General features: G+C 45.2%; 1 protein-coding gene across 2 annotated transcripts in view; it reads right to left on the reverse strand.

Moving 5' to 3' along the window:
• Positions 1-12,896, reverse strand: part of adam10a (ADAM metallopeptidase domain 10a) — a 361,448-nt gene that overhangs the window by 16,572 nt on the left and 331,980 nt on the right. For both annotated transcript variants that reach the window (XM_084321679.1, XM_084321680.1), the window contains 6 exons: positions 9,608-9,771; positions 8,672-8,855; positions 4,043-4,193; positions 2,222-2,405; positions 2,014-2,125; positions 1,000-1,220 (listed from right to left, as the gene is read on the reverse strand). In XM_084321679.1, the coding sequence (XP_084177805.1) occupies positions 1,000-1,220; positions 2,014-2,125; positions 2,222-2,405; positions 4,043-4,193; positions 8,672-8,855; positions 9,608-9,771 (1,016 nt within the window). The remainder of the gene's footprint in view (positions 1-999; positions 1,221-2,013; positions 2,126-2,221; positions 2,406-4,042; positions 4,194-8,671; positions 8,856-9,607; positions 9,772-12,896) is intronic.

Genomic DNA, 12,896 nt, shown 5'->3' on the forward strand with positions numbered 1-12,896 from the left:
AAGGTTTTGGTAATGTGTGTACAGCGTGATTATCCAAAATGGCTGTCCGCTGCCATTCATTCAGACGAGCAAGTCAAAACAATGGACTTCTTCGTCTTCTTGTGTCACCTTCCCCCACTCTCACCCGCCTGTGTGGGATCTCTTTCGGAGCGGACGTTCGTTGGCTACAACAGTGATCAATCACTTTCGTCATCAGTTCAGGACCGTTCATTACCAGACGTGGTCATTTGACGGAGCGGCCTGTCAAATGATGCTTGCCGGATATATCGTCATGTAACTTGAGACCCGAAGCACACAATCGGTTGAGTGTGGTGGCGATCGAAATGCGGCAAATTTAACGTTCGAACGGTGTATTGGATGATCAGCGAAAAATGCAGCCCGGAGCCGGCAGACGAACGAGTGCCGCACAATCGTCGGGCCGGCCAATGCTTATGTGGTTAAGACCTTGTAATACCCCACAGATACCCTGAATAAAGAGTTGTCTCTCTTTTCTGTATTTTTTTATTCTATAAATACATTCTTTCTGTATTTTTCACACATCCAAATTTAGTCCTTATGCCAATTCCCTTCCTGGTCCTTGCACGCATTGCCCCACTGTTGGCCTGGGGAGGGTGTATAACTACCACATGCCTCCTCCGATACATGTGGAGTTGCCAGCCGCTTCTTTTCACCTGACAGCAAGGAGTTTCACCGGGGGAACGTAATGCGTGCAGAGGTACACGCTATTTCGCCCAGATCCGCTCCCTGCTGAACAGGCGCCCCGACCGATCAGTAGGAGTCGCAGTTTACAATGACCAGGACACATACCCTTCCAGCTTCCCACCCGCTAACACTGCCAATTGTGTTAGTAAGGATGACTGACCAAGCCGGAGGTACCGCTGACGATCCCAGAGTCTCTGCGGTGGTAGGCTAGAGTTGTCTTTCTATGCCTTGTTCTGTTGACGGATCCCTAGTTTGGGCTCTGAGGGACGTTGAACCGTCTGGTTCCTTGACACTCACCACTATCCATTCAGCAATGTTCTCGTAGAGCTCGTGGTTGAAGATGGCCTTCTTCAGTCTGGCCAGAGGCCCGTCAGCGTCCACCAGGCGGCACTTCATGAACACGTCGCAGTAGCCCTTGAAGTCGTTGCAGGGGGAGCCAGGCTGCAGGGTGGTGACCTTCTTGTTGAAGAACTGGGTCCACAGTTCAGAACCTGTGCTGCTGCATGTGTTGGGTTTCACTGGAGAGAGAGGGGGAGAACTGTTCAGAACCTGTGCTGCTGAGAGAAGGAGGAGACACCTCTGTCATATTGGCTGGAGAGAGAGAGAGAGAGAGAGAGAAGGAGAAGGAGAAGACAACTCTGTCATATTGGCTGGAGAGAGAGAAGGAGAAGACTACGGGTGGCTGCAATTCGAAACTGGCCCTGGTAAATGTCCAACCCCCCCCACCCAACCCCCTCCAATGTACAGTTTCTTCCCCATCGAATGTATATTTATTTTTTATGATCTCTTTCTCATAAACAGTACTGTATATTGGTATATCATAAATGTCTTGATGAATTGAAAATGGGGGACCCTGATGTAAACAAGACGAAAGTCTTTTTCTGGTCTGCATTCCCTTAACAATTGTTTGTATTGAGCTGTACTGTATTGTACCCATTCTGCAATCTGTTAATAAAGTTTTCAATCAATCAATCAATCAATCAATCAATCAATCAATCAATCAATCAATCACATATCTGTCATATTGACTGGAGAGAGAGAAGGAGAAGACATATCTGTCATATTTCATCACATTATGAACTGGACTTCCATTCTAGAGTACTGTTCCCATGTCAGCCCGACCTTTTATATATATATATATATATGCTCAAAACCGGACTAAACCTTCTGTTATATCCTCAGCCTAGTTTTTGTCATTCATTCTCTATGTGTACCTTTTCCAAGCCTGCAGTGCTATAAGTGCATCTCAAATGGATGGGTCCATGATGGTGTGGTGCAGTGACGGGTTCAGACGTCAGCTCCGCTACTCACTTTTCTCCATGCAGCACACGTGGCACAGCTCGGCTGCCTCGTCCTGGCCCTCCTCGCTGGCACAGGTGCAGACCTCCAGGCCGTACCTCTTACAGATAGAACCAGAACAGCCCTGTGGCCAAAAACGAGAGAGATTCACGCATGATTAGCCCCTGAAACCGCCCCTCCGATGTTGAAGCGACTGGAAGATGAGAGCTCCACTACGTACCCCGTTGAGGCAGACTTGAGTCTCTCCGTGGCAGACGGTGAAGTTGGGCTTGGGCTCCGAGGTGGGGCAGTGCGGGGTGCCGGCGTTACACATGCCCGCGTAGGCACACTCCGACTCCAGCCGGCACTGGTCGTTGCTGCCCTTGTAGCTGCACTCCGGTGTGCAGCACGGGCCCTGGCTGGGACTGAGGACGGGGTTCACAACCACGCTGTTCAGTCAACCAAAAGTTCTCAATATACCTGCATATAATCCTTCTATATACCTACTTATACACCTGCATATCACCTATATAACTCTGTATGATAGCATGTATATACCATATATATATTTATTTATTTATTCTTACCGTATATATATATCGATCCACATCTGTCTGTACATATCTGTAGATACTATATCTATAATCTGTACATATCCCTTACCTACTCTTACTAGTTACACTGCTGGCCAGTATGATTTACTACCATAGTGTCTTTATACCTGTATCACTGTACATATTAAAGGTCCCATGTTTTGCTATTCCTTTCACTATTTGGGCAATGTTACACAATTCCTGTGAGTCTATGGAACACATCTGTATGTTTTTTAATTTTTTTTTTAATGCATTGTTTTGTATTTCTAATCAAGTACTCTAAAGCAGCATTTTTCCACTTCAAGATTTCAAGCTGTTTTGGGCTGGGCTCCGCCCAGTGACAGTCACCCACACAGCGTGATACATGTATACGAGAGAGAGCGAGAGAGAGAACGAGCGAGCGAGAGAGAGAGGGAGAGAGAGAGGATACATCGCTCTGTGTGCGTGTGCGCTGTGTGAGCGGCTCGACTGCGATTGTGTGTAAAATGCAGGTGGACCGTGGAGAGAGAGAGGGAGAGAGAGAGAGGATACATCGCTCTGTGTGCGTGTGCACTGTGTGAGCGGCTCGACTGCGATTGTGTGTAAAATGCAGGTGGACCGTGGAGAGAGAGAGGGAGAGAGAGAGAGGATACATCGCTCTGTGTGCGTGTGCGCTGTGTGAGCGGCTCGACTGCGATTGTGTGTAAAATGCAGGTGGACCGTGGAGAGAGAGAGGGAGAGAGAGAGAGGATACATCGCTCCGTGCGCGTGTGCGCTGTGTGAGCGGCTCGACTGCGATTGTGTGTAAAATGCAGGTGGACCGTGGGGAGAGAGGGAGAGTCAGGGACAGGGAGACCGCTTCTGCATTATTCCCACTGCTCCGTTGTTGAGCGAATTGTTGATTCTCTCTGTCGGCACCCGCGCCACGTCAACCCGTTTGAGGAAGTGTCAGTATTTCCACTCGCTCTGTTGTTGAGCGAATTGTTGATTGTGGGCGGTGACTAGAACCAGTGCCTTATTCACGTCAGCGAGCGAGTCAAATCAGAATGGCTTAGTTCAGTGAGGGAGGATATCGTGAACTCAAGACTGGACTGATAAGCCAAAATGAGAATTAGAGACACAGACCCCATTGATACAACCCCACATTGCTAGAAAACAATGCTAAACACTAGAAAAGGCTTTTTATAAGACATGGGACCTTTAATACTACAACTCTGTACACACATCTGATTAGCACTATACTCAGTAGTACTAATCTATCTACCCAATTTAATCACCTGTACATTACTATTGCACTTTACTGTCACATTTGCACTCTGGTTGGATGCCAAACGTCTATGTGTATAATGACAATACATTTGAATCTAATCTAATATAAGGACAAATGCATGAACAAAATGTTGTGTTCAGTTAAGAGTAAAGTGTAAGAACTTTTCAAAAGCTACAGAATTATCTCATCAGACGATCTGGCCGATATTAACCACACTGACCTGCAGATTTTGCCAGGCTTGAGTTTACACTTGGTGCCGTCGACCTGGTTGGCGTCATAACAGCAGGCGTCTTTACACTGGTCGCTGTAGCCACAGTCACACTGCTCTCCAGGCTCCACTAGACCATTTCCACAGATGGGCTGTCCAGACTCTGCACACACGCGCACGCACGCACGCACGCACGCACGCACGCACGCACACACACACACACACACACACACACACACACACACACACACACACACACACACACACACACACACACACACACACACACACACACACACACACACACACACACACACACACACACACACACACACACACACACACACACACACACACACACACAGAGAGGAAGTCAACAAGGTATGCATAAAGCACCGATATGAACATTTTCCACAGTATCAATAACTGATATACCTGCCCAGTTGTATATGCAAGTACAGGAATTATAGTAATAGTAAGTAAAGTAGGAAGTATACAAACTCCTGTATATATACACACACAAGTATACAAACTCCTGTATACACCAGTGTTTCCCTTATATGGATTCAGCTGCACCTGAATCAGGACCGCCGCTGCTATGAACTAGACTACCCCCCAAATAATAATAAAAAAAAAATGTGTTTGAAGGTGTCGACTGAAGGTTTTTTGTCCTCTGCAAAAGCATGCAATTTGGTCCACCAGATTGATACATCTTGATATTTGTCTAGTGTGTTTTGTCTAATTTATATATATATTTTTTGTGTGCATTCGACTAAGGGGCTGGCAGTCGACTACGGCTCCTTTCGATTTATTAGTCGACTATTCGACTAGTCGTGGTCAGCCCTAGTAATTTGTAATCAGATTTGTTATTTGACTTGCCACAAATCTCACCCCACGTATTGTCTAGTGATTGATTCCATATTTACAGGTGAAGACTGACCTGAGGAACAGGCTGCAGGGAGACCATCTGGCCGCTTGTATGCGTCTCAGCATCAATGAGCCCCTACCAGTGAATTCCCCGACCAAAGAGCCCTGGAGCTTTTCTTTCAAAAGCCCAGGAAAATGAAATGCTCTAAGGCAGAATGTAGCCTATGCCACTGAGACTTCTTAGGTGTAACGTGCTGTTGTAGTGTTATGATTTGTGTATGTTAGACAGTTAGTATGTTCTATGTATCTATGTCTATGTTTTCTATTTATATTATCTATTAAATCATCTATATCTATGTTCAATACAAATTGTGTACATTTTCTTAAGTGTTGAGGCATGTCATTAATCTTGACATTTACCCTGATTACAACTACACTGCAAAATCTTTTTATCTTATCAAGTGAAAATATCTTGTATTTGGTACAATAAGTCCAATATTGAGTAGAATTATCTTGAATTATCTTATCCCACTGGCAGATAATTTAGCTTTTTTCAATTTAATCTTGTTTTAAGAAAACAAGATGTAATGGGATATTTCTATGGTAACGATTCGATAGAGCTGATAAAATAAAGATTAAACTGGAATCCAAGAAACGTTTCGTTGTCTTTATTTGAATATGGCCGGACAGTCTTGACAGTACAAAGGAGTGCTGCGAGAATGTGTGAGAAAACATTTGGAAAGAATGTGCTTATATGCTGTCCCCCATGTCTGAAACCTGTTGGTGAGCTGTTGCAAAGAGGGGCAACGTTTCCATGCACGGAAGTGCCACAGGAAACCTTTGCGGTTTAATGACCAAGGCCCCTCGCTATTTCTCTGAGAGCAGTCATTCTCGAGAAACAGCTATTCTTGAGAAACAGGTGTCAGCAGTTCACTGGTGTGGTTTTCAGACAGATGGTGCAGACTACAGACAGAGGGTGCAGACTACAGACAGATGGTGCAGACTACAGACAGATGGTGCAGACTACAGACAGATGGTGCAGACTACAGACAGATGGTGCAGACTACAGACAGATGGTGCAGACTACAGACAGATGGTGCAGACTACAGACAGATGGTGCAGACTACAGACAGATGGTGCAGACTACAGACAGATGGTGCAGACTACAGACAGATGGTGCAGACTACAGACAGATGGTGCAGACTACAGACAGATGGTGCAGACTACAGACAGGATGTTCCATGCAAAGGTGACAAGTTGAACAGGTGCAAGTCAAAACGTCAATGTATTCAGATGAATTAGTACATTGTTGTTTAAAGGTATATTTTTGCCATTACAAAGATTAACATTGTCCTAAAACAAGATTAAATGGACCAAAATCAAGAAGAAAAAAATAAGCAAAATTATCTGCCAGTGGAATAAGATAATTCAAGATAATTCTACTCAATATTGGATTTATTGGAACAAATACAAGATATTTTCATATGCAGCTACCTGGGCCTCCAGAGCACTTCTAGTGTCAGCTACCTGGGCCTCCAGAGCACTTCTAGTGTCAGCTACCTGGGCCTCCAGAACACTTCTAGTGTCAGCTACCTGGGCCTCCAGAGCACTTGTAGTGTCAGCTACCTGGGCCTCCAGAGCACTTCTAGTGTCAGCTACCTGGGCCTCCAGAGCACTTCTAGTGTCAGCTACCTGGGCCTCCAGAGCACTTCTAGTGTCAGCTACCTGGGCCTCCAGAGCACTTCTAGTGTCAGCTACCTGGGCCTCCAGAGCACTTCTAGTGTCAGCTACCTGGGCCTCCAGAGCACTTCTAGTGTCAGCTACCTGGGCCTCCAGAGCACTTCTAGTGTCAGCTACCTGGGCCTCCAGAACACTTCTAGTGTCAGCTACCTGGGCCTCCAGAGCACTTCTAGTGTCAGCTACCTGGGCCTCCAGAACACTTCTAGTGTCAGCTACCTGGGCCTCCAGAGCACTTCTAGTGTCAGCTACCTGGGCCTCCAGAACACTTCTAGTGTCAGCTACCTGGGCCTCCAGAACACTTCTAGTGTCAGCTACCTGGGCCTCCAGAACACTTCTAGTGTCAGCTACCTGGGCCTCCAGAGCACTTCTAGTGTCAGCTACCTGGGCCTCCAGAGCACTTCTAGTGTCAGCTACCTGGGCCTCCAGAGCACTTCTAGTGTCAGCTACCTGGGCCTCCAGAACACTTCTAGTGTCAGCTACCTGGGCCTCCAGAGCACTTCTAGTGTCAGCTACCTGGGCCTCCAGAGCACTTGTAGTGTCAGCTACCTGGGCCTCCAGAACACTTCTAGTGTCAGCTACCTGGGCCTCCAGAGCACTTCTAGTGTCAGCTACCTGGGCCTCCAGAACACTTCTAGTGTCAGCTACCTGGGCCTCCAGAGCACTTCTAGTGTCAGCTACCTGGGCCTCCAGAGCACTTCTAGTGTCAGCTACCTGGGCCTCCAGAGCACTTGTAGTGTCAGCGGACACCAAAAACATCCTAGCAAATTCACATGACTCCATGAACATGAACATGAATAACCTCGAACAATTCTAAAGTCGTTTTAAGTTATTTCTCCGGCTTGCGCTAATATGGATTCCGGCGGCACGTGCGCACGCACAAATATGGATTCCGGCAGTGTGCGCGCAGCACAGCACAGCTGTTGAATTATTTTTCAGGGGAAACACTGTACACACACACATAAGTATACAAACTCCTGTGTACACACACACATAAGTATACAAACTCCTGTGTACACACACACATAAGTATACAAACTCCTGTGTACACAGACACATAAGTATACAAACTCCTGTGTACACAGACACATAAGTATACAAACTCCTGTGTACACACACACATAAGTATACAAACTTAGGGCGGCTACGTGGCGTAGTGGGCAAGGCGCTCGCCACGAAATGCTGGAGACGCTGGGCTCGTCAGTTCGAGCCCAGCGCTCCACATTTGCTTTCAGTTTAGCTGGTCGTCCGTACTAATACACATTGGCCGTATTAGGGGGTGGGAAACTGATGGGTGGGGATCGGGCGTTGTGGACAGCGACTCCTACAGGTCGGTTGGTGCGCCTGCGCAGTAGAATCAGGAAGTGTCGGGGGCAGCGTGAGCCTCCCACGCGTTACTCCTCGCCACTGAGAGATCGAGCTGCGCAGGTGAAAAGATGCGACTGCTGTTACCTCAAGTACCGGAGGGGACTTGTGCTATGTATGACTTAGTCCACATTGCAGCCGGCTTGTGGGAGGCAAGAAACAGCGTCCGTGACAAGGGAGGGTTGAATTGGATGATACGAAATTGGGATGGGAGAAAATATAGAAAAATGGGAGAAAAAGTGGATAAAAAAAAAAACACATAAGTATACAAACTCCTGTGTACACATACACAAGTATACAAACTCCTGTGTGTACACACACACAAGTATACAAACTCCTGTGTGTACACACACACAAGTATACAAACTCCTGTGTGTACACACACACACAAGTATACAAACTCATGTGTGTACACACACACACAAGTATACAAACTCCTGTGTGTACACACACACACACACACACACACACACACACACACACACACACACACACACACACACACACACACACACACACACACACACACACACACACACACACACACACACACACACACACACACACACACACACACACACACACACACACACACACACACACACACACACACACACACACACACACACACACACACACACACACACACACACACACACACGTAGCCCTTACCTACGAAGCAGTTCCCCCTCTTCTTCTCCAGCACCTGGCTGATGTTGCGGACGCTGCAGATGGAGAACTTGTTGTTGTTGAGCTTGTCTCCTGACGTGGCTCTGGCGTACATGATGTAGTTTCCCCGCTCCTTCTTCTCCTGCACCTTAGATTCTCCCGGGGTGCATTCTGTCCCAGAGTCATGCTGCACAAACACCAACACAGTTATGTGTGCCCTTTTAGCAGCAACGTGTGCCCTTTTAGCAGCAAAGTGTGCCCTTTCAACAGCAGTTTCAGTGTCAGTTTATTTAAAAAGGACAGTACACATTAATAAACATTTTTGTAAATGTGTCAGTTTTAGCCAGCTGGCTAATTCGCAACTGTAGTCCTTTTGGCAAGATGTTATAAGACCGACCATACACCTAGAACAGAAGCATTAAAAGTAAAATACAGTATTTACAACACAATCCAACATAATAGTAAAAGCAATAATAAAATACACAATGAACTAAAAGTGATTACATGTTTGATTGGTTAATAACCAAGTCTTGAGTTTTTTTGTAAAGGTGTGGTAGGTAGCACAGTGTCTTATTTCAGTTGGTAGAAATGAGTGGCTCTGACTGCAAAACAGGACTGACTGAAGGAGCTGGACCTAAACGGCACCACAGTACAGTCCCCTCTCTGGGGAGATCTTGTGGACCTATTATGAGATAACAGTGTGCCCTTTCAACTCATTCAGCGCCAACCACGTAATACGTGTTTGCTCACCAGCGGGGGGGGGGGGGGGGAGAGAGAGAGAGAGAGAGAGAGAGAGAGAGAGAGAGAGAGAGAGAGAGAGAGAGAGAGAGAGAGAGAGAGAGAGAGAGAGAGAGAGAGAGAGAGAGAGAGAGCGAGAGAGAGAGAGAGAGAGACAGACAGACAGACGGTCATGTCCAGGTTCAGAGAGCGGTCACTCACTGGAGAGCCAAAGTTGTGTCCGACCTCGTGGGCGAAGGTGATGTGAGAGACCTTGGGAGGGACGTGGGAAGCGTAGTTCTGCACAGTGATGATGCCCGTGTTCAGAGACTTCCTCTTCCCGTCAGAGTACAGCTTACTCTTCTCACAGATACCCCCCGAGCTCCCTGGGGAAGAGGAATAAAGCATGCAGCATTGGAGTGACGTTGTTATAACACAGGGAAATGTAATAACCTTTTCCTTTAGAAGGACTTTAAAATGTAATAACACCAGGAAATGTAATAACCTTTTCCTTTAGAAGGACTTTAAAATGTAATAACACTCGGACATGTAATAACTTTTTCCTTTAGAAAGACTTTAAAATGTAATAACACCGGATAATGTAATAGCTTTTCCCTTTAGAATGTAATAACTTGCTGGATAATGTAATAAATGTGGAATGCTTATTTTTCCAGATAATGTAATAACTTATTACATTATCCAGTGTGTAAAAACAATGTGTTATTACATTTTAAAGGATTTTTTTTTTTTTTTTAAACATAACATAAAATTAGACACACAAGCATTAACAGTAAACATCCAATGTAAATCACCATTTGAATCAATATAAATGTAGTTTACGAGATATATACCTAATACTTGCTATCTAATACAATACATATGCTCTTGCTCGCTCTCCCCCCCCGGACCCCCACTTGGATAATCCATCCATTTCATTCGTTTCTAACCAGGCACTACAATTCATATGCTAGCTTTTATTCTCTCCACCACTTCTAACCAGATTGCAATGTTGGTTTCACTGACACCTAAAAGTCTTGCTGTAGATATCTCTAGATAAATCACATCGAGATAGGTAAGAACCCATACCTTCCGGCACATTTTATCCGGTTGAATCCATCGTGATGCTAGGAAAAGGATATTACATTTCCCAGTGTTATTACATTTCCCGGTGTTATTACATTTTAAAGTATTAACCCGAGATTTCTCATGTTTCAAATCCAACCGATTTCTCGGGTTTTGATGCTTTGATCCTTTTTTCGATTTTCCCATTCTAAACACTTGCGCAGACCTGCCTGTGTCTCCCTGGCACTGCTGCCTAGGTTAAAATTGCAATGGCGATCGAATCCCGACAGGTGGCAGTATCGCCTAACTTTTGAACTGGGTCTCTAGTGTCTCTCAGTGCCTCTGTGCCTCTGGCTGCAGGAATCCCCTCCCCCTCAAAGTGAAGCAGTACACAGCCATCTGTCGCGGATTTGCTCACGTGAAACCTATTGTTTTCCATATTCTAGCCAGGCCAATGCACATCCGGTAATGATGATCGTGATGGAACTACTGGGATTATTCATTTTGGAGTACCTTCTTACAAAGGTAAGGTCTATTTTACCTAACCTAAAACATGCTTTTGTATTGATCACAGGGTCCTATTTTACCAAACCTAAAACAAGTCAAGTCAAGTCAAGAGTTTTAATTGTCACGGCATACAGGTATACAATGAAATGCGGGTGGTCTTGCCCACAACGATGTGCAATACAGTGGTACAACATATAATAGAATCAAAAAATGAAAAAACAACATTGTGCAGTAAACAGGTAACAGGTAACATGGAGTGACATCTCGGTATCTGTACATAGTTATTTACAGAGCATATGGGACATGCTAGTTAGCTTTGGTAGTGCAATACACTGTTCCTGTTATTCTAATTTAAAGTGTCCTTTCCTTTGGCCATAAGTGTGCGTGTGTGCGACATGAGTGTGTGCCCGCTCATGTTAAAGTGTTAAGTGGCTGCTCGTGTGTGAGCGTGCACAGCGTGCGTGTCGTGTGTGTGTTCATGTGTGCTTGTGTGTGGATAGTTCAATGTTCTGAGCACTCAATGTTCATTGTTCATGGCTCTGATGGCCTGGGGGAAGAAGCTGAGCCTAAGCCGCTCTGTCCTAGTAGCTGGGGTTCGCAGGCGTCTGCCTGACCTCAGCAGCTGAAACAGGCTGTTATTGGGGTGGTGAGGGTCCTTCATTATCCTGCAGGCTCTGGATTTGCACCTCTTGTTGTATAGAACCTGCAGGGGGGGTAGTGCAATACCCGTGGTACGCTCGGCTGAGCGCACCACTCTCTGTAGGGCCTTCTTGTCCTGTGCCGTGCTGTTTCCATACCAGGCAGTGATGTTTCCGGTCAGGATGCTCTCTACAGCTCCTGAGTAGAAGGACTGGAGTATCTTCCCCGATACTCTGAACTTCCTTAACTGTCTCAGGTGGTAGAGGCGCTGTTTCGCCTTCTTTACTACTGTGCCTATGTGTGTTGACCATGTCAGGTCCTCTGAGATGTGGACCCCCAGGTACTTAAAGCTGCTCACCCTGTCCAAAACATGCTTTTGGTAACGATTGCAGCTTTGTAAAACAACCCCCCCCCCCCCCCTTGATGACTTTGTGAAGACACATCTATATTGGTATTTGATTTGGAAATAGTATAGGTTTCAGGCAACCAGAACAATTTGCGCATATGCATATAACACGTCATATCTCGCGATCTAGAAAATGAGACTGGATTATTTTTAAACAGGGCGATGTTTAGCATGGAATAGCGCACAAACGAAAGTATGTAGAAATGAACTGGTTTGTCAGTGTTGGACTATAAATAGTGCCTGTCAAATTAGCCATACTATTGTCTCCATAGCTATAATATAGAATATACGATGGGTCCGCAAACATCGTGAAAATGGTCAATAACGCTGGCGCCAGGAAGTAAAGATGGGAAAACAGTGTGGCAGTCAATGAGTTAAAGGAAAAAGTTATTACATTTTGAAAAGTTATCAAATGTCCTGGTGTTACAAGGTTTGTTTTTCCTTCCTAAAATATAGGCTGCTCTGGTTACATTAGGTTATCACTTATTACATTAAAAAACAGATATATCATAGCATATATTATTGGTATGCTATTTAATCTTTAAAACATTTGTAATTTTCCCTTTAATTAGGCCTTCCATCGTCAGTTTTTAACATGGAGGCTAGTGAGTGACGTTCAAATAGAGAGTTGAAATGACTGATGTTATAGCATTATAGTTTCCCACTGTGTATTTATTATGCGGCACACACAAGTACCTACTTGCAGCAAACCCAGTAAAAAAGTTACCAAAATTTGCTTGAATTACATTAACAGAGTTTTTACAAAACTGTCCACTTCCTGTATTGACCCTATATCCACAGCATTTTTTAAGCGAATATTCAAGAGAATTTCAAGTCATGTCCTAAATATTATAAATAGTTTCTGACAGGCATTTTCCCAGATGCATTCAAAACAGC

Source organism: Notolepis coatsorum, assembly GCF_963971535.1.
Source record: "Notolepis coatsorum genome assembly, chromosome: 1".
Lineage (NCBI taxonomy): Eukaryota > Metazoa > Chordata > Actinopteri > Aulopiformes > Paralepididae > Notolepis > Notolepis coatsorum.